Below are 20,734 nucleotides of genomic sequence, written 5' to 3' on the forward strand. Positions count from 1 at the left end.
AAAAATATAAATGATGGCAAGTGGCCGTGAGTAAACTCTCTTAATCAAGGGAAAAATGAAACGATTCATTAAATCTTAAAAGCCAATTTATTATACTTATATCTTGAATGTTTAAAAACCTTGACTAGATATTATTGTTTTAATTTCAGTTCTATTATTCAACATTTCGACAATAATATGCTTATTACAGCGGAAATATAACAATGCTACGACAAAAACAAGGAATAAATATTACACATCTTTTAGATTTTCTGACAAATTATTTTTGCCGAAAACAAAGAATATTTCGTTATTATATATTCTCATGACACTACTTTCGGAACTTATAGGATCTCCAGCAGAGTGAAAATGAAAATTTAAATCATTTACAAGCATATTTTGCAAAATAAAATAAAGCCTACAACAATATTAGTGTCACAAGTGACTCTTGGGTCTACGGCGTAGCTGCGCGTAGATGAGGCCTGCGGGCTTGTCTATGGGCTGGTAGATGTAGTGGCGGGGGTCTCCCTTCGTCACGTTGGCGGGGAATTTTGAAACGTCGATATTTAGATAATGTTTGTTCGGCATGGTCATTCTTATCCATGTTATCTGTAAAAAAATGAAAATTGATTAGTGGCTCAATTAATGACACTTAATTAAAATATGATTCCCTAATTGCGATACGAATTTAAGATAATTTAACGATCTTCATATTGTGTTAACGAGCATGGCCATAAAAATTAAGTACCAAATTCTATTTTTGGTAGTTACCTACACATTGTTTTAGATGATAAAGAATTTGCGTTCATCGATCGAGTTTGATGATCACCTTTGATTCATACGCGAATTATATTGTTTTCATTACGAGAACTGATAAAATTGTCGGCAAAAGAAGAAAAGAAAAATTGTAAGCGTCTCCCTATAATACTAGCAAACAATATAACGTAAAAAAATTTAAAAAAAAGGTTAGGGAACTAATTGAATTCAAAAGAATTATCGGTTATTATAGTCGGGGAAAGGTGGGGGACAAATTATTCTTTACATCCAAGAATTTATATTTGTTTACATAAATCTATAGGTAATAAAAAAATAAATATCGCTTAATTGCGCAGCCGTAGAAATGCTATAAACGCAAAGCTATTACATTATTAAGTATTTGCTTATCAAAGTTTATCACCGCACGCGCCATATTAATAAATTCATGTTGTACATTGATTTGTTGTTTAATGTCGATAAGATGAATTTATGGTCAACAATTTATTTTTGATACTAGAGTCATATGACCAATAAGTAAACAAATATGTAATTTACTGTGAAATGAGAACGTGTAATCTTTTGTTTGTGAAAAATATAACGGATTTTATATGTATTTAAGATAATTAATGTGCCAATTAGGCGAATTTTAAACATGCTTTGTTGTTCACGATGTTTTCCTGTTGTATATTTATTTTATTGGTATACATTCTTGCCTCCAATAGATGCAATTTTCTATTGATTACATCTCAATTGAATACGTACCTCAGATACTTTTTCTAAAACAGTTTTCTCGGCTTGATACAGCGTGTGTTGTACTGAAGGAGAGTATACGCCGACGTCGGGAGGTCCGGCGAATTTGTCCAGGATCGCATCTTTGACTGTCAACCACGCGTTGTCAAAGTCTGCCGTCCTCATGTTATCGTACGTCCATTCTGCTTCCACGACAGTACTGTAATCATTGTAAAAAAATAAAAATAATGAATATTCACAATAAGATATGGTTCTATTCTACCATTTAGAGTATAGCGTTAATTAACATAATGAGTAAAAATTACCATTTAATTATTCTAACATGATTACATAGAGATACATATTTTTGAAAATCGTTATAATTGATAAAATAATAGTTAGTAGCAATAACAGTAATATGATGGTAACGAAGAAAACGATTTAAAAATGTTTTATCTTTTGAATCAATATTCTCGACCTAAATCGAAATAAGCACCAACCTGAATATTCTTTCCGCGGCATCGGAAAGTGTTGTATATTCATCTTGGACAAAATCCACAAACGCTGACTGAGTAGTCTTCAACACTCGAAGACCGCTTAAGCCAGATTTAACTTTTACCGCCTCTGCCATTAAAAGAAAACATGAATTAATAATTGGTTCTATATTTAACAGACATGACAATAATGATTTTAATACCATTCGTTAAAGTTCACTTGTTGGTAAAAACTCACCATGTCTAGCCTGTGATACTTCACACCATCTCGTTGCAATTGGTGAAAATATGAAAGCGTGGTTATGAGGCGCGCCGGCCTGGAGTCTCTCCCAGGGGTATTCCATTACATGGCACTTGGCTTCTACGACTTGTCTATATGTATAAAGAAAATGATTCACAACCACAGCACCGAACTCTTCGGGAGTTTTTATTCCATATTTTTTAGCGAGAACGTAAACTGTGTTCTTCTGCGAGTCAGTGGCTACGACTTCCTTATTGTCGCCAACAATATATGCTGATTCTGAAGACAGTTTTAATTCTGTAGAAACTTCAAATTCTCTTATAGCGTGTATGTCACCATCTCTGTGTACGTGAAGTAATTTTACTGAGCTTTTTCCATATCCATGGTCACTGAGTTCGAAGCGACCGCCGGTGTCGGCCGCAGCGGTGGCCGCCGCCGTCGCACCGCTCGCCGGCAATGCTGGTATACCTTCACCCGTGCTCGAGTTAGGTTTCGCATAAATTCTGGAATATGAAAATATTATAAACATATTTTACTTTACTTTTTATTATAATCCAATAACTATATTTTCCTGCGGCTAATATTATAATCCAATTACCTACTACACAAAGTTTGTTGCATTTTTTTACAATTTTACGGAGTTATGAAAGCAAAATTAACTTAATAAAATATTCTATTAATATTATACTGCTGCAGCTCAAAATTATTATAAATAAAAATATACTAAATTTATGAAATAAACATTGTATATTTTTGTTACTATATATACCTGTTAGTACTTGTCCACGGCATTTTTTAACTAGCTCACTACTTTATTTTGAGCGTGTGTAAGAAACGCCTTCGGCACATTTACACAAGACAGACTGTGATAAATGACATCTCGCCAGCTCATTTATAAGAGTAACCTGTCTTATCAGTAACGAGCACGCGACTAATACGCAAACTGGACGATTGCTTATCACTAAATTTAACTTTATATATCGGACATAAATAAAGACGATTAACGGTTCTACATCAAATTTAGAATGAAAACCAGAGTATCGCTAAACGCACACTTTTGACTTAGGTATACGTACATACGAGATAACTAATTTGTATACATAAATTTTATTTGATTTATTTTAAGCTTAATTACATTATGTTTAAATCTATTATTTGTTAATCTTTATATTGAAACATAATTGTGTGTTGGAACAAAGTCCAATATATTAATTTTATGGAGTGCATCAATTATGTAAAACCCAGGTTTATCTCGCGTACATTAAATTAAACATGTGACCAATAAAAATATATATTTTATCAATTGTGTACACTCAGTACTTAATTTTCCTAAAATAGCTCTTGACATGCCCGTTATCTCTACGCAAATTAACCAATAAATCATGACCCGACAATTATGAACACTAACAAATACATGCAAATAAATTTGGGACGTGCGTAATTAAGTATTCAAAATTATAAGATATAAAATAAAAAAAATAATAACTCAATCTATAAACTTATCGAATTGGGTCATGCTCGTGCGATAGACTTACTGACAATTGTTTTAAAAAATACGAGATAATAGAAAAAAATGATCATATATTTGATCTAGATTCTAGAGCTTAAAGCTCATTAATTATTTTGTTTCTAGTTTCTAACCCTTTAGAGTCTGATTATTATTATTTATATTTTTAAAGGTTTCAAAATTTATTTATTAATTGTATTATCAAGAGATAATTCTCAAGTAAAAGCGTTATAGGAATAAATCGTCGTGATTAAATACACGTGTCAGAGCTAGGGTATTTTCTCCTCTCAACAGATCTCTATGCGTCACTTTTACAAACAATTTTACACCGAATTTCACAGCTGAAAATATGATCACAATTATGTTAGTAAATTATTTAGTTCTCTCCATTTTATTTACTCCATTTCTTACGTTTTTTCGTGATATATCGCTTATATAGCTTGTAATGGCCACCTTTTAGATTTTCCAAATTATTTATAATGTGTTATTATTTATAATAAACTCTATCATTATAAATAATCAATCTTTACTCAAATTAGACGTTTAACTACAAAGTATAAATATGTACAAATATGTACCTAACAGTATAATAATAGCCTGCCAAGTTTGTTGACCCGGAACAAGATATTTACTTTCTTAATTCTAATCTAGCAATTATGTATATGATAGATCATAAATAAACTTTAAGTTAAACTTTAACAAGCAATTAATTATTAATAATAATGTAAAGTAAAAAATGCTGCTTAGTAAAGCAGGATGCTTAGTATGCTTAACATTGTGTATGCTTTTTAAGATTTAAAACATGCTTCATGTTTTGCTTTTATACTGAAAACAATAATAATATGTATACATTCCTTTTTATTAGTGCAGAGAATATACAACATAAAGCTTTTAGTTGATTTTTATGACTGTAAACTAACTATTCACAAACATGTGATAATCTATTATATACCTACGTAGGTATAGAATACATCCATAATAAATAATATATGACTCAATGACAGTATTATTCTCGCACATTTAATAACTAAGTAAATGATATATTTTTGATAATTGCCTTAAGCTTTTCAGGGCAATAAAGGTTACAAAAGGTCATATTTGTGTCTCCCACTCACGTGTTTGCACATACCATTACTGATAACATTATCTGTTCTTATTTGTTTTTGATTTCTGACCTTACTATTAGAGTAAAAAATAGGTATATCAGTTATTTATGACATCATACTCGATAGCATATAAAATCAATCTAAAAGTAACATCGGAGGAACATTTCGCCAGGAGTGGCACGCAATTTTATAGTCACCTCGTAACGTTTTATGTGGTTTACTTTTATATTTACTTATTTTATGATGTTCAATAGTATGGAGGTACCTATATCATGTTGATTGAAAATAACATTAAATTTACCATTTCAAACAATTTCAAATTGTACAGATTTTGAACTAATAAAAACATAGATATATGTAAAAAAAAGCATCATATTTTGATGCCCAACAGTGTTCTAGTCGAATATTTTGAAACAAAATGGGGTAGTTTATTAATGATACAAAACATTGCATGCAAAATTTCGTTTTATTTAGCAATATAATATTTTACTGTTTATAATACAAATGTTTGTTTAAATAACTATACAGATGAATAAGTATCTAATCAAGAGCCATAATACCCATCGAAGTGTGAAATTAATGAGTGTAGTGAATGTTAAATATGGATACGCTTTATCTGTAACCGCTCGCGTCGGATATAAGCGTCAGAACGTAAAGAGAAGAGTGTATAGTTGCGAAATATAATAATAAGATTGGGCGGGCGGCACGCGCAGAGGCGCAGTGTGGCCCGACGTTGTCGATAAATTATCGTCTTTATTAGTTAGAGATGTGTTCTGTTTCAGTCTTATATGTAGTAATAGCTTTATATGAAACATATTGATTGGGATTAAAGAGTTATATAAGGTTGAGTGAGAAAAATCGAGAAGCTACGAAGAAATTATATCGGTTGTTGAAGTGATTATGTGAAAATTCGCCTCACCTAGATATTATATCTATCTATACATATAATAAATCTGTAGAAGGGTCAATTCTGTACATTGAAAATATTGAAAAAATAAATAGCAGGGGGTGACACTGGATCGATACCAAACTCAAATATGCGATTAAAAAAAATTTTGTCTGTCTGTCTGTCTGTCTGTCTGTCTGTCTGTCTGTATGTGAAGACATCACGTGAAAACTAACGGTTCGATTTCGATGAAACTTGGTATAATTATACCTTATTATCCTGGGCGTAAAATAGGATACTTTTTATCCTGGAAAAATACGTAGAAAAAAAATTAATATTAATTTTTCAGTTTTATCCATAGACGTTGTTCTGTAGAACCGCGAACACACGTTGCGTATTATTATAGGCCTAGCCGTATTTGGGTCCAATGGATATTTATAAGATGTCATTTTCAGAGTTACTCAAAATGGAATAATAAACCATCCACGCGAAGACCGACATCCGCGCGGACGGAGTCGCGGGCGAAAGCTAGTCATAAATATTTTGTGAATGTTTTTAAACCAGTTATCATAATTTATTTATAGAAACATTTTCGTTTCACTACATCCCTACTATATATTACTTAATATTATAAATGCAAAAATAACTCTGTCTGTCTGTTACGCTTTCCCGCTTAAACCTCTCAACCGATTTATATGAAAGGCACAGACAATCTTTAGACCCTGAGAAAGAACATAGGCTACCTTTTATTGCGAAATATGTACCACGGGCGAAGCCGGGGTGGACCGCTAGTACATAATATGTGCATATTGAATTCACATAATACCTAAGTCCAATGACTTACTTGACTTACTCATTTATTTATTTTTATTTTATTTTATTTTTATTTAATTTAAGTTAAGCAAAAGTGGCATGTAGATACCAATCAAGAGATTCATAATCTCTAGGTACATTAAATATATTTTATAATTCTTCTACTTGGAGAATGTGCATTGTGGAATAAGTGATTACTAATCACTAATTACATATCCTCCACTCTTAGTATCACTGATTAGTATTTATTTAATAAGTACAACATAAAGTAACAAATTATTGATTTAAATACGTATACATTAATATATTTCAAGTTATGATATTAGAATGAATCATACGATAATAATAATTAGAAAACTACAAGCTTTAAATGAAAAAATCTTATCGCTGAACAAAGTACAAATTTTAAAGTCAAGCGTCATTCATATCGACAAACCTTTGAACATCACTGGGATAGCGGCAAAGCGTAGTGCGCAGGCGCGAAGGCGGGCGGCGGTGTGACGTGCCGCTCGCAGACAGCTGACGGTGCCCGCGTGACGCACGAACGTGCCTAACTCCGCTTTACGGCCCGGGCCACGCGTTGTCTTGGTGATCTGTGGTGATGATGGTGAGAAGGAGCGGCCGCTACACTGTCAGTTGGAGAGGCTTTAGAGACTTCTCGGCCAACAAGCCACCAGACGACGGTAAGCGTCTAACAACCGTATGAATCCGATAAATCAGTATTTTGAACGGATTTGAGCGACTGAACGGATAACGATTTACTGCGGTATCTAAAGGTTACGAAGTACTCGCTTGTTTCTTTAAGGTTCTCACTGGCGAATGTATGCCAATGTTGATTTTAACCAAAGATTTAAACCACATTTAAACGATAGAAAAGCGGGAAAATTTAAAATAATAATATTTTTTATATATAAAATTTATACACGTTTTAAATGTATCTTAAAAAAATTATAAATAAAATAAATATTCCTATGAGAAGTTTAGAAAGATAAAACGATTCTCATATGCACCAGATGCAATGCTCGCTTTGTCTTCAAAATAACATTTTTCACGGAAATAACTAAAAATAATCTGTACTCATTTCGATGTCATCACACCCAGTACGTTTAAAATTTATGAAAGTGAATGAAAAAATACTGATAAATATAATTAATGGACAATTCGATATACAACTGAACCGTACACGTAACCGTTTCTCTAACATTACGCAGAACCTCATCAAAAATCTCTTTTCTATCAAAATTGCTTCCGCAAAATATATTGTACGTTTTAGTGGTTAACGATTGGTAAATTGTAATGTTTACTACATTAAAAGCATTATAAATAAATTTTAATGGAGCGTACTATTTCTACAATCTGTTTATATTCAAATGTCTTCATAATTTTTATTCTCTCGATGGTAACACGTGTTACGAAAGGGGGTTACCGGATCCATTTTCAGGAGCTAAATGTCAACCTTTTTAAGCTTCTATATTTGTTTCTACGGCAGGAACAAGAGCTTCATATGGGATTGGTAACAAACAAGTAACAAACAAGTTTTACGAGGACGGGTTGATAGATGTCACATACTGACTACCTTAGAAGTTTTTGATTCCTGGATATGCCGGTTGCGTTACGATGTTTTCTTATTTGATTGGTAAAAGCCAAAAGGTTATGCTCAAGATAAGGTCACAATAAAGTACAGATATAAGACAGTACAATAATAATTTTTTTTAAGCTATGTTGAATCCTCAATGTTTTATATAAGTTGTAGTTAAGCCACAACTCTTAAATTTTAAATTATATACTAATTATTACATTCTTAGGGTATATTATACAAGTACCTATTCGTATCCAGCCAGTCGTTATTTAGAGACCAGTAACATTAGATATCCATTGTTATGTGAACTATTTATTAGTGAACTTGTCAACAATGTACCTATGCAACTATGCATTTTACGATTTGAGATAATATTTGCTACCACAGAAACAATTATTCTTAACGTAACAATGTTTACTTTCTTCTCGTATATTCGTATCTTTATATAACTCATTTGTCATTAATTTCAAATCGAAAAGCGATAATTTAATCTCTCACACTACAATAGTCCGTGCAACTATGATACTGCTAAACTAAACTAATTTACTTACATCAATTTATAAACCACTTTTTGATTCTTCCGAATCTCTGGTCTATATAATAGGGGTATAAGATGCATAGCATGATAATAGCTAAGAATGACTGTAAACCTCATATGGCATTTTTACTAAATAAAATAACTACATATACCTACTATGCCAGTTAAATCGTAGGTACCTAGATTTTAAGGCCACACATGATAGGTGCTGGATGGCTCTAATGTACTGTGACCTCAAGGGTCATGCGAATAAGCGAGTATAGTCAATCTCATTCGCCACTATGATGGCGGTGAAAAGGAAAAAAACAAACTGGTAGGTATATCATTAAAGTGGAAGAAATTATTAAAGCCTTGAAAAAAGTCTACAACTAACTTTTTCAAGGATACGTTTAATAGAACAGACTATATTCACGGTATATTACATGAAAAATATTATATACTTAGGGGCTTAGGTATGTGGTTTCAACCTTTTCTTGGTCATCGCTGTTGACAAAGATGGCTTTTTTAGATTTTTGACCGTCTATACGATTAGAGTGGTATCATGTATTTATAATAGTCTTTATAAATAATAATATTAGTATTATATGCAAATAACAATTCCCATTACACGTAAAACTTCAAAGCAACAAACTCAAGACTTTCCTCGAGGTCGTTGCGGCGCGGCGGCGTCCATGCATAGGTACCTCTAACTAACTCAACTATAAAAAATTCAGAATGCAGATCCAATAAGATTTCATTTGTTTAATAAAAATCTTTTTATTTTTCATTTACTTAACTCACCAACTCTATTTTTGGTACGGGAGCTAGCAACCTTATTTTTGGTACGGGAGCTAGCAACCTTTTAAAAAAAGTCATTTTAGTATAGTTGGGTTTTTGATATACTGTTTCTCTTGCTATTTCGGTTAACTTAGAGTCCGGACTGGCGGAAGTGGTTACGTTTATTAGTGCGCATCTTATCTGCACAGGAAGACTATATAACTTTAGTCATTTTTTAACAATGACCTATTACACAGCTCAACAAAAAATCAATTTTTTTTTGTTGCTCTGGATATTTCTACAGATTTATATATTTCAAGTACCCAGTTTGCGAATGTAATCATTAAAATTATTTAATTGGCTCTATTTTTTTTTTAATTTGGATTTTCATATGTTAAATTTTCTTACGGCCCTTCAGAATACGGGTTACTAACAAGTGTTTATTTTTTTGTTGAATTACGTTTTCTGCACATTTATTCGCTCAGACATAACCCTATTCTATAAAACTGACTGTAGAATATCAGAATAATAAATGGTTTCTGTAAAAAAATCATTTTTATGAACAACAATGTTCGGTTTGTATTGAGTTGAAGGAATCCAGTAGCACTTGGTCAGCAAAGTGGATAGGTACCTATACGAAATTCCCTTGATGTTTTTTTAATAGTATTAGACAAAGCAAATTCATTAGGAATAATTAATAAATATAAGAATTTAGGCTTTTGAGGGAATCTAGAAGTATAAGAAGAATACCCGACGGCCCTACAGGACGGGCGTGTCGAAAATTGATAAAAGATGAAAATTTAACAAAAATTTATTCCTGATGCTGTTTGTAAATTATGGAGAGATATAGTATTGGTTAATTTAAGGTAAATTTAAAACACCAAATTATAAAGAAATTGCACAACAGTTGTTAAAAAACTTCATTATTTTATGAGCAAATACGAACATAAAGCTACACTTTCCCCACAGTCTCCTGGATAGATATCCAGTAAATTTGCAAAATTTTTGTGAGAAACAGGAAGAACGTATCGAAAAAGAAGTAAAAATTATCGAATAAAGGTATCAGGGTTTATGGGATCGTCACATGATGGCAGATTACTGATGGTCCATAACAAAACTATTGTCCCAAAATTAACTAAGAAGAGAAGCTTAAAAAATCTATTTCCTTGTACTATTTCATAAGTTTTAATGATTTTTCTCTATTTTTATATCCATTTGAATTAATTAAATACTAAAACAAAACGATAAGTAAGACTTTGTAATAAATAAATGATGTTAAACAAATATACCTTCTATTTCATGCTGCGTTTTAGAGTCTAATAAGAAAATTAGGATTAAAAAAAAACTAGAGCCAATCTACTAAAACCATTAATAGTTTTATATATAATATACATTAAATTATTCGAAACCACTTTCACATCCAGGGCAACAAAATCATCGTTGACCAGTGTTATACTAGTAGACGCGGCATACGCCAACATCATTGCACTAAAAAACAGCGTAATTAATACATAACTACTTACTAACGCATTATCACCAATACAGTTGTTCTCTCTTTCACTCTCACGCACGAGACATAATACATGTCTCACTCATGTACTTCGTAATAACAACTGCCGATTAAAATATAAAAAGAACGTCCAGCCACGACGCTGAATGGTGCGTGACTAAGTGAAACTCGGGCACTTACCTGAGTTTTTTCTTGCCAAAATAGAGAGCGGGTAACGTATCTAGCTTTTTTTATATGTCATAGTTTTTTAACGCGTAATTTTTAATCTTTTGCCTTTAGATAGATCCATCAGACATAATTTTTTTATTGCAAGACGTTTAATTCGTTGTTAAATGGGTGCCATACGAAATTTTTTATTTAAAATAATTAAAATGTCATTGAAATAAGTGAAATTACGATTTACTTTGCATCCAATTTATGAAAACACTAACGAATTTATATACGAGAGAAAGCTACATACCTACTACTTAATACACAACTAATTAAACAAGGATTTACCATAATCTACTTTTGAGCAGCTGTATACTAATTCCGAATTGCCTGAGTGGATGATACGGCCTAGGTACCTACGCGACGGGAGCAGTTTCAGGATTTGGATGTTATAATATTATTATCGTTTACGAAATTAAATAGGCAAGGCTGCGTAAATTAAATAGGAGAGACAAGTGAGGCATCTTTTAAATTTTAGTCTTTGTTTGTTCAAATAATCTCATCTACTATTTTTCAGAAAAGGAGGAACAGAAACCTGAAGAAGATTTATCTAATCATGAAGTTATCTTTTTACGGAGCATTGTTGAAAGTCCTGACTTTGCTAGAAAATGTGAGGCATGTATCTAACAATTACATAATATACTCGTTATCTACAGTAAATCTATTTTAATCATTATTCCGATTGCACAGTATAATTATTAAAATATGGGTTTGTGGTTCTTCCCTTCATAATTATTATATTAATGTGTAAAAATGAAAAAAAAATATTAAGTTTTCAATTTTACGTTTATTTGTTAATAAATGTAATTTATATTAAAATATTATTTTAAACACTTATGATCTAAGTTTTATGTGTTTTTAAACTTGCAACTATAATATAATATAAATGTTGTTATAGTTAATCTGTGCCCTAGATACCAAGCTTACTTGACAGATGATATGACACATCGCAAACACTGTGTTTTACTGTGTCGATGTTTTAGGTTTGCACTGTGCTCGTTTTCAGCGAATTGGGGATAGGAATACTAACCTTATTCCTTGCACCTAAGGGTTAATGTAAATTGGAGTTATTTACTCTCTAACTTAGTATTGGAAATTTATATTTGAAATTCGTATTGTGTTGTGAAGAGAAGGGTGTGTTCGATAAGTTTACGTTACATATTGTTTGAAAATCAATATTTAAATACAGGTAAAACAACCGTGCGTATATTTATTTACTTTTAAACTACGAAAAGAATAGTGATTTAATGTATACGATGTTTATTCAAAGTGTTCTCATTCAAGTTTTAAATAAAGAGTGCCACGCCTAATCTTGTTTTGATGCACTGTTGCACTAGTGTCTGTTTGTTTTAATGTATTGAACTATTTTTCACAGTCGATCGATTCGGAGGAGGACTTGAGAGTGAAGCCCGTCTCCTTGGATAATGTAAACATTATACGTTCACTCAGTGAATATCGAGGTAACAACATTCGAACTATTGAACAAGCAGAACTTGCTATACTACTGTCAAGAGTTCACTTTAAGGTGTGTATTAAATATGTTATCGTCAAACATATTAGGATATAAAATAAATAGGTATGCTTGATACCTAAAAGAAAAACATTGTTATTTTTGTAACTATTTATAGTGGATATTATTCGTGTTTTAGGCGCTTATAGATGCCCATGACCAAATTGGAAAGATTTGGTTAGAGAGAGGATCAGGCGTAGATGATAAAATAGAAATTAAAGAGGGTGAAAAAGATACAGCGGAAGCATTAGATCCAAGTGCGGAACAAAACGGAGATATGCCTGTAGAAACAGTTAAAGTTGTAGGCCTTAGAAAAGTACCTGGACAACCATTGGGTTTGACTGTGAGTAAAAATATTTAATATGCATCTTATTAACCCATTGAGCCCCGAGTGGCCCGATCGGTCCACGACACAATAGATTTTCTATTGTGTCTGTGATTCCGTAGCCTGAGTTATTAATATTAATTTGACTGCATAAACCTGGATGTTTCCTTGAATTCATTAATTCATTTGAGACATGTAGATTGTGATTGGAATTATATTTCAATTCAAAATATGCTGTTACTAATAAATCAACTGCATATTTTGAATTGAAAAAGGAGAATTTGAAGTTCTTTGCAGTTCTTAAAGTAGTAAATTCCTAGAGCTCTCCATTGATTTATTATTTTGTGTGTACATATTTTCAAAATTAGAATTATCATTAAAAAATTAAAACTCAACCTTTTTACAGGTAACCACCGATGAACATGGTCAGTTAATAGTGGCTAGGATACTAGCGGGCAGTGCGGCTGCAAAGCAAGCCCTACTCAGTGTTGGGGATGTGTTGCTTGAAGTTGACGGTGTGCAAATAGATTCAGAGGACCAGCTAAAGGAAGCTGTCTCTAAGCCCAATGACAGGGTGACCTTGAAAGTGGGACCAAACCTCAAAGATAAGAGTGCTCAATTAACTAATAAACTAAGTGTATGTATTTTGTTTTATACTCTCGGTATGGTTTAGTAGTAGTCGCTTGTCTTTGTTGCCGCTAAGGCAGACCCGCGTTATTCCGGCACCTGGCCTATCTGTCGCCCCCTGTAATCCGACATGTCATCAATTACTGAATACCTATATTTTAACAATTTTCGCCTCGATCATGCATGATTTAACAGTGTACAGTCTGTACAAAAAACGTGTCACCATTACTATGCCCTACTCAAAGATATTGTATTTATTCCAGCATAAGCAATGAAATATGATTTAAATGTACCCTATAATCCGACAAATTCGATACTGCAACACTGCCCTGCAAAACGATTGTCAGAATATTGCGGGTCTACTGTATATAAAAATAATAATAAATTCATCATTTTTTTGTTTAATATACAAGGAAACTAGAAATAACCTACCTGAAAGGCCGGCAACATACTCACAATGTCTCTGGCACTGTGGGTACATATGGGCGACGTGGAGCACTTACCACCAGGTGACGCGTCTGCTCTGTTGCCTTCTATCGCATAAAAAAAAAATAAAAAAAAAAAAAAAAAAAAAAAGTTAACTTTCCCATTATTATTGAATATTAAATATTCAATTACTTACATATTTTTTAAATTTTTTCAGTGTTACGTAAGGGCTCTATTTGACTATAGTCCAGCTGAAGACACACTTATTCCATGTAAAGAAATAGGATTAGAGTTTAAAAAAGGTGACATTTTACAAGTGAGTATAAATAACATTTACTATGAGATAAGTATGAGGTTGATATTTAATACTTGAAAATTTATAATATTAAATATATTATTTTATCAGGTAAATAGTGGTAGAAATAAAAAAATTACACATTTGGTTAAACTTATTTTTTTTTAAATGTTATTATTGTTTTTAGATATCTGACAGAAAAGACCCAAACTGGTGGCAAGCGAGTCATGTAGAAAAGCCTGATGTAGTGGGCTTAATACCTTCACCGGAATTAGAAGAAAGGAGGAAGGCTTATGTACCTCCGGAGGCTGATTTTGTGCATAAGATTAGCATATGTGGTGCTAGAGTAAGTTATAACTGACACCTTAACAAATATCTTCTCCTAACAAACTTCATTTGTTAATAGATAGTAGTAACAATTGACATATTCCATTTTATTCACACAAGAAGTAGACCTTTATAGCGATATAAAGGTCCAGGCCACGGTCTCATGAGATAAATAAAAATACACTCAGCAAAAAATTACACTACATTGAAAAATAGTTGTTTGGACAAGGCTCACAGATGTGCGATGGGCAAGCGAGAGAACACTACCATTTTGCTGATCCATAGAATTTTCTCCTACCAAAAGTCATGAAACATGGCCATTATAGGAGTTTACAATTCATAAAATCATTTTTACTTCTAGATATCAAGAAAGAAGAAGAAATTTGTCTACGAGTCCCGTTCAAGCGTGCAACTAGAGGGTGCGGAATTAGCCCTATATGAAGAGGTGGCTCGCACGCCGCCGTTCCTTCGACGCGTGTTAGCTCTCGTAGGCACAAGGGGAGTCGGACGAAGGACGCTCAAGAACAAGATGATACAAGAACACCCGGACCGGTTCGGCGCTGTTGTTCCACGTAAGTGCACTTTATATTATAAATCTTTTTTTATGTAAAAGGGGAACAAAAAATGGTCAAATAATTAAACCAGATGATTAATAAATTTTAGAATCATAAAAATATGTAATCGTTTCTACAATATTAGAAAAAATAAATAAATACGAAAAGCTGTGAGTTTTTTAGTAGAACTGTTTTAATGTTGCAACGGAGCAATTTTAGATTATGATTTTTACTTATAAGTAGCTGATTTTTTATTACATACTTTTATTGTTCAAGTGTTCATCATTTAATACTACTTTATTAATTTGATCGGTACGCAAAAACATAATAATACGTTATTCGCAGATACATCCCGCCCTCCCCGTCCGCTAGAAGAGAACGGCGACTCGTACTGGTTCGTGTCCCGCGAGGAGATGGAGCGCGACGCGCACGCGGGCCGCTTCCTCGAGTACGGCGAGCACAACGGACACTTGTACGGGACGCACTTGGACTCCATACGCGCCGTTATTAAGGATGGTAACTATACAGATGTGTAACTATATAGTGAGCAGGCCTCTAGAACATTTCTGTGTAGTTAAAAAAATAACTAAACTAACCCACCCCCTTATCTAAAACAAAGACTGTGCTCAAAGAATTTGACGAGTTGTCCTTTAGTCATTTAATTAAATGTCGTCATCCTATGAACGCGCTAGCCATTCAATTGCAGCAATCAAATATCAGAGTCAACCAAATGACTGCGACATATATACCTACTAGTAGTCCGCCCTGGCTTCGCCCTTGGTACATATTTCGCAATAAAAGATAGCCTATGTCCTTTCTCGGGTATCAAAATCTCCATACCAAATTTCATGCAAATTGGTTCAATAGTTTAGGCGTGTTTGAGTAACAGACAGACAGAGTTACTTTCGCATTTATAATATTAGTATGGATAACAAAAAAAAATACTGCCGATGAAAATCAGGAATGTTTTACTTTTCCATTAGTGTAATAAGATTTCAAGATAGGCCCAGAAATTTTAAAATTTATCCCTATAAAAAAATCCTCAATTTCAGGCAAAATGTGCATCCTGGACTGCGCGCCACAATCACTGAAGCTTCTACACAACAGCAGTGAGTTCTTACCCTTCGTGGTAATGATCGGCGCGCCCGGTATCGACCAACTGCGCAACCTTACCTACGCGTCCAATAGGAATCTGACGGTATTTATATGGAAAAAGATATTTGTCTTATACATATTATCTAATTAGCTGTCTTGGCAAGAATTATTGCGTTTAGATTTTTCTCCCTTATGAAGTTATGTGAACCAGCATTGGTATTATACCCGGCGCGACCTAAGATGATCCCTATGACACTGACAGTTATTCTCAAGAGACAAACTTGTAATGGCGTCACCATTAAATTAGAAACGTATCGGAGGCGTCTAAAAATGGTATTTATTAATTTTTAAGTAGCTTTATGCCATTACAATGATATTCCGTTGGAATTATAACAATTCTTAACATTAACGAGAAATTAGATCAATCTGACTTTACGTTTACGTCCTTCAAAACTTACATCGTTGGCATTTATCGACTAGTGCGGAAAGTATCGATAAACAAATTTCGATAATGGAAACGAGTTCACATTTTTTCCATGCTTAAGCTATAGTTCATTCACTATTTAATGGAACAGAAGATCGCAGCATAATTAATTAATTAATTACCGTTCGCGTTAATTTACTTACCTATGATAATATAAGTTTTTTAGGAAAATTAAATGGGGGATTCCATTTTCATGATAAAATAATATACACTGTGTTAAACGGGTTAAAAATTACGAGAAAATGATAAGGTGCATTTTTATGTTTTGGAAAACTTTTGTTTTACTTACCGTTTCGTTTACATAATAGACGTTAAAAATTCATTTTATAATATTTGTAAAAACATGTTTACCGACGTGGCTGAATGCAAACCACGCCTTTGCCTATAAAATAGTAAAGTATCGACACGATCCATCATACGAGCAATCACTAAGACGAACTGTCATAGGGATCATCTTAGGCCGCGCTGGGTATAATTATGAATTTGTTTTAAATACAAGTTATAGTTTTGCTAGAAAATTTATATAATAGTGTTAGAGTAAAAGCTGCTCCCGATTTAGCATGATTTTTGTCCCTGTTAATTATTGCATAAAAATTTTAGTCATAATTTTGATTTTAATTAAATCATTAATAAATAATAAATGCGTATACTTACTCTGCGTGCTTGATTTTGCATCGAAAAATTTGTCAAAGTATTCATTTATAATAGTATTGTGATTTTTTACCGGTATTTTTGTTTCTTGCTTGTGATATGATTTAAAAAAAAGTGCTGCATTTACATCTAGTGTGAGTTTTGATACTAATAAATTTTTCGCCGTCTCTCACAAATATCAAAGAATGTGTCGAAACTTTTATGTAATAGTTATACTGACGATTAATTCGTCCTTTATTAGTTATATTATGCAAAAAATAAATATCTTTTTTTTTACATAATTTTACTTCATAATATTATGTAAATAAAATAATATTTACATAATAATTAATAACTAAGATGAAATTAATATTTACAAAAACTCACACTTTTTGTACATAGCGTTTAGTGTACGTATGTAGTGGTAGTTGTAGTAAGTGCGCATGTTTGTGTAGTTCGACCGGCAGAGCTCGATCCGCTACAGCTCGCGGCGCGCGCGAACGCTCGAGTCGCTTGCGTCGCTCTATGAGGTTAGTATTATAGGTTATTTTTTAATTATTATTATTTTTGATAATTGATTTGAGATGTTGAATGTTTAGATTTTAAAGAAATGTGTTTTGTGTTAGTGGTAAAATTAGTTTTATAGTTTGGTAACTATTTATGTTCTTTTTTTAGGGATTTAGTGATATGATTTGATTTGTGAATTTTGCATTTTCGCCTGTTGATGTTGTTCTGGCCCGGCTAATATGTTTTCAAAAAATAGAATTTACATGTTTTAAAAATATTAATGTTAGTTTATTAATATTGAGTTATTTCCGTATTACTATTTACATTGAGATCATCTATTGTCAAACAATGAGATTAATTATTCATTCATACTTATTCTAATAATAATTAATTGAAAATATTATATTTTAAAAATATCAGTTTTACCTGCGATTGAGCATTTATCACTTTAAAAAAACTCATTTTAATTTTTCTGTGTCCTACTATTAAAACAGGAAGAAGATCTGAAGCAAACACTAGAAGAAAGCGCTCGCATACAGCGACAGTACGAGAAATACATAGATCTTGAAATTGTTAACACAAACAACGATACAACCTACTCTAAAATCATGGACGCCCTCCATTCCCTTTCTACCGACCACCAGTGGGTTCCCGTTAGCTGGATTTACTAACACTTTTATAAATGTAGCATTTTCCTAAGCTGTGATAACGCGTGCGATTAAATAACATAGTGTATCCGTTAAAATAATAGGCAAGATTGAAATTGTAACGCGATTATGAAGCATACTAAGAATAGGATTACCATGTTGCAGTGTTATGACGTCATAGCTGTTATTTTAAATAAATTTGTAATCTAAGTTGAGTTATTAACCTACCTATACATATTAACCTACATTGCGCTAGGGTAGGGCAAAATAAATAAACCGTTATTGATAAGAAAATCTTATTTTTTCAAATGACATTTGAGGTAAGGTAGTTGATAGTTGAACAGTCGGTAGTTCCTATTCTTAGTTGGATGGCATAACTGCGTAAATATGGCTGGCTACTCGCTACATGTGCAATTTAAAGATTTAAAATATATAGCAAAGCTGGTCTTTCACTTTTTATGTTTACTATATATACAAAAATAGGTTTACTATGCTGGTGCATCGAAATAGCTGTTAACTTTATATCACAAAGCATGTTTACATTTCAACTGTGAAATGTTCATGGCTCTTAGTTCATAAGATGTATAACTTTAATACCAACGTATTAATTCACGCGTAGGTGTTTCTTTAAAATGTCACATTATTCTTCTTCATACATTTTATATGAAGCACAAAGCTTACGAAAATGCTACCGCTAAAATTTCGCAAACGAAGAATTATATATCTAATATTAGCATTTACAAGAACTTCCGTATATTATTGTGTCATTTATTACAAAATATTCGAACTCTTTTGAACTAGAGAAACCTTATAAATTTCTCTATTTCACACACTATACCTATTCAAAAAGCAAATTGAGATTGGTTTAAACAACATCACATTTTTAAGACATTCAATTAATTTATTTATACATGTTAATTGGCATAATTCATTGTCATTTACTTTACGGCATGTTATAATTATTAAAATTCAATACTTTGCTTTTAACTAAGAACAATTACAAATGATTAATTGTATTATAGAAGAGTGGATTATTTTCGAATTTACGTGAATGTGTTTTAAAATAACAAAAAGAATGTTAGTAAATAATTTCTAGGTAGATCTTAAATAAAAGCCTGTTAGAAACGTTATTATAAATTTAATTAGAAAATCTTTCATGGTGTACTTTGGTTTTTGAAATTATGCCTGAACACATATGATATGTATTAATTAGTTAAGTCTGATGCCATAAAAATATTCTATGTTTATTTATTTATCATTCCATCATCCATGCCTTTTCACACAATGTTACCATTTATAAAAACATTTCATTAACCTTTTGTAATCTTTATTAATAATTATATTACATTTGATTGTAAAAGATTCTTCTCTATATAAATAGTAATAAATTACGAATTATTCACATGCTTCACGAATGGTGTTCAATTTCCCACCAAATAAAATCTCGTATAACTAAGATATTGTAAGGTCATTTAAAATGTTTGAACGAAAGCACAAAAATAGCCTTAAATTAAGGACTATGTGACATCTTGTAATTGAGTATTTTTAGCCCTCGAATTATTATTTTTTATAATCAAGTAGAACGTAGTTAAAATTACTAGTGTTTGTATTAACAATTATTTGTAATGTAAGAGTTATCAAGGCCTAAATTAAGTTTCGAACTTATGTAATTTGGCTATCTGATTTTGTACTCTAATTAGTACTTTTGCATTTAATTATAGAATGTTTAGCATTTGTATTAATGTAGTATATAAATTTCACTGATAGTTCATAGATATATGCTTTTTATTATAATATAAAAATAAAGACAGTCTCATCACAGTGCTATCACATTAAATGTAATCATGTGATAAACCAGTGTAATTTTAGGATAGTAATAATCAATTTAATATGTAATTAATAATTAATTAATAATAATTATTAATGTTATGGCTTTTGCAATTTTTAAATATTTTGCTATTGAATATCAATGTATAAGTTAAGCTTCAAGTTAGCTCGTACTTCATTAAGAATCTCACATTCCGTCCATTTTGTTTTGTTATTTAGCTACAGATTTTATTGTATCGAGAATTTTTCAATATACTTTATGTAAGTAAATGGCTTTTTATTTTATTTTCGCTTTATTTTTTTTATTTGATATTTTTAATAAATCACATTGCTGTTGCGCTACAAGTTGGTTTATCTGTTTTCGTCAATCCTCACA

General features: G+C 31.9%; 2 protein-coding genes across 4 annotated transcripts; one reads left to right on the top strand and one right to left on the bottom strand.

Annotated features, from left to right (window-relative positions):
• Positions 1-68: 68 nt before the first annotated feature.
• Positions 69-3,101, bottom strand: LOC123706419 (uricase). Its single transcript, XM_045655691.1, has 5 exons — positions 2,969-3,101; positions 2,197-2,702; positions 1,965-2,088; positions 1,498-1,684; positions 69-588 (listed from the first exon to the last, which is right to left on the bottom strand). Exons 1-5 carry the CDS (start codon positions 2,989-2,991, stop codon positions 415-417), a joined length of 1,014 nt encoding a protein of 337 aa, XP_045511647.1. The 5' UTR covers positions 2,992-3,101; the 3' UTR covers positions 69-414.
• A 3,962-nt stretch (positions 3,102-7,063) lies between these two features.
• Positions 7,064-20,628, top strand: LOC123706413 (protein PALS2). 3 transcript variants are annotated; one of them, XM_045655680.1, is made up of 12 exons: positions 7,064-7,194; positions 11,622-11,719; positions 12,480-12,629; positions 12,754-12,957; positions 13,346-13,576; positions 14,210-14,308; positions 14,475-14,633; positions 14,976-15,186; positions 15,514-15,684; positions 16,221-16,366; positions 17,833-17,907; positions 18,379-20,628. In XM_045655680.1, exons 1-12 carry the CDS (start codon positions 7,113-7,115, stop codon positions 18,553-18,555), a joined length of 1,803 nt encoding a protein of 600 aa, XP_045511636.1. In that variant the 5' UTR covers positions 7,064-7,112; the 3' UTR covers positions 18,556-20,628. The 3 variants fall into 3 exon arrangements, with proteins under 3 accessions (XP_045511636.1, XP_045511637.1, XP_045511638.1); XM_045655681.1 differs by lacking the exon at positions 17,833-17,907 and having other exon boundaries at positions 7,065-7,194; XM_045655682.1 differs by lacking the exons at positions 7,064-7,194; positions 11,622-11,719 and adding an exon at positions 12,220-12,304.
• The last annotated feature ends 106 nt before the right edge of the window (positions 20,629-20,734 follow it).

The sequence above is a fragment of the Colias croceus genome, chromosome 3 (genome assembly GCF_905220415.1).
Source record: "Colias croceus chromosome 3, ilColCroc2.1".
Taxonomy (NCBI): domain Eukaryota; kingdom Metazoa; phylum Arthropoda; class Insecta; order Lepidoptera; family Pieridae; genus Colias; species Colias croceus.

What these genes read in the sequence shown, in the direction of transcription:
- LOC123706419 (XM_045655691.1), bottom strand. Translation starts at nt 2,991, where the DNA reads ATGCCGTGGACAAGTACTAACAG. An exon ending in GCCGCGGAAAGAATATTCAG is followed by an intron (nt 1,685 to 1,964) that starts GTTGGTGCTTAT and finishes CAATGATTACAG; the next exon opens with TACTGTCGTGGAAGCAGAAT. An exon ending in TTTTAGAAAAAGTATCTGAG is followed by an intron (nt 589 to 1,497) that starts GTACGTATTCAA and finishes ATTTTTTTACAG; the next exon opens with ATAACATGGATAAGAATGAC.
- LOC123706413 (XM_045655680.1), top strand. Translation starts at nt 7,113, where the DNA reads ATGATGGTGAGAAGGAGCGGCCGCTACACTGTCAGTTGGAGAGGCTTT. An exon ending in TTAGCATATGTGGTGCTAGA is followed by an intron (nt 14,634 to 14,975) that starts GTAAGTTATAAC and finishes TTTTACTTCTAG; the next exon opens with ATATCAAGAAAGAAGAAGAA. An exon ending in CGCTTGCGTCGCTCTATGAG is followed by an intron (nt 17,908 to 18,378) that starts GTTAGTATTATA and finishes CTATTAAAACAG; the next exon opens with GAAGAAGATCTGAAGCAAAC.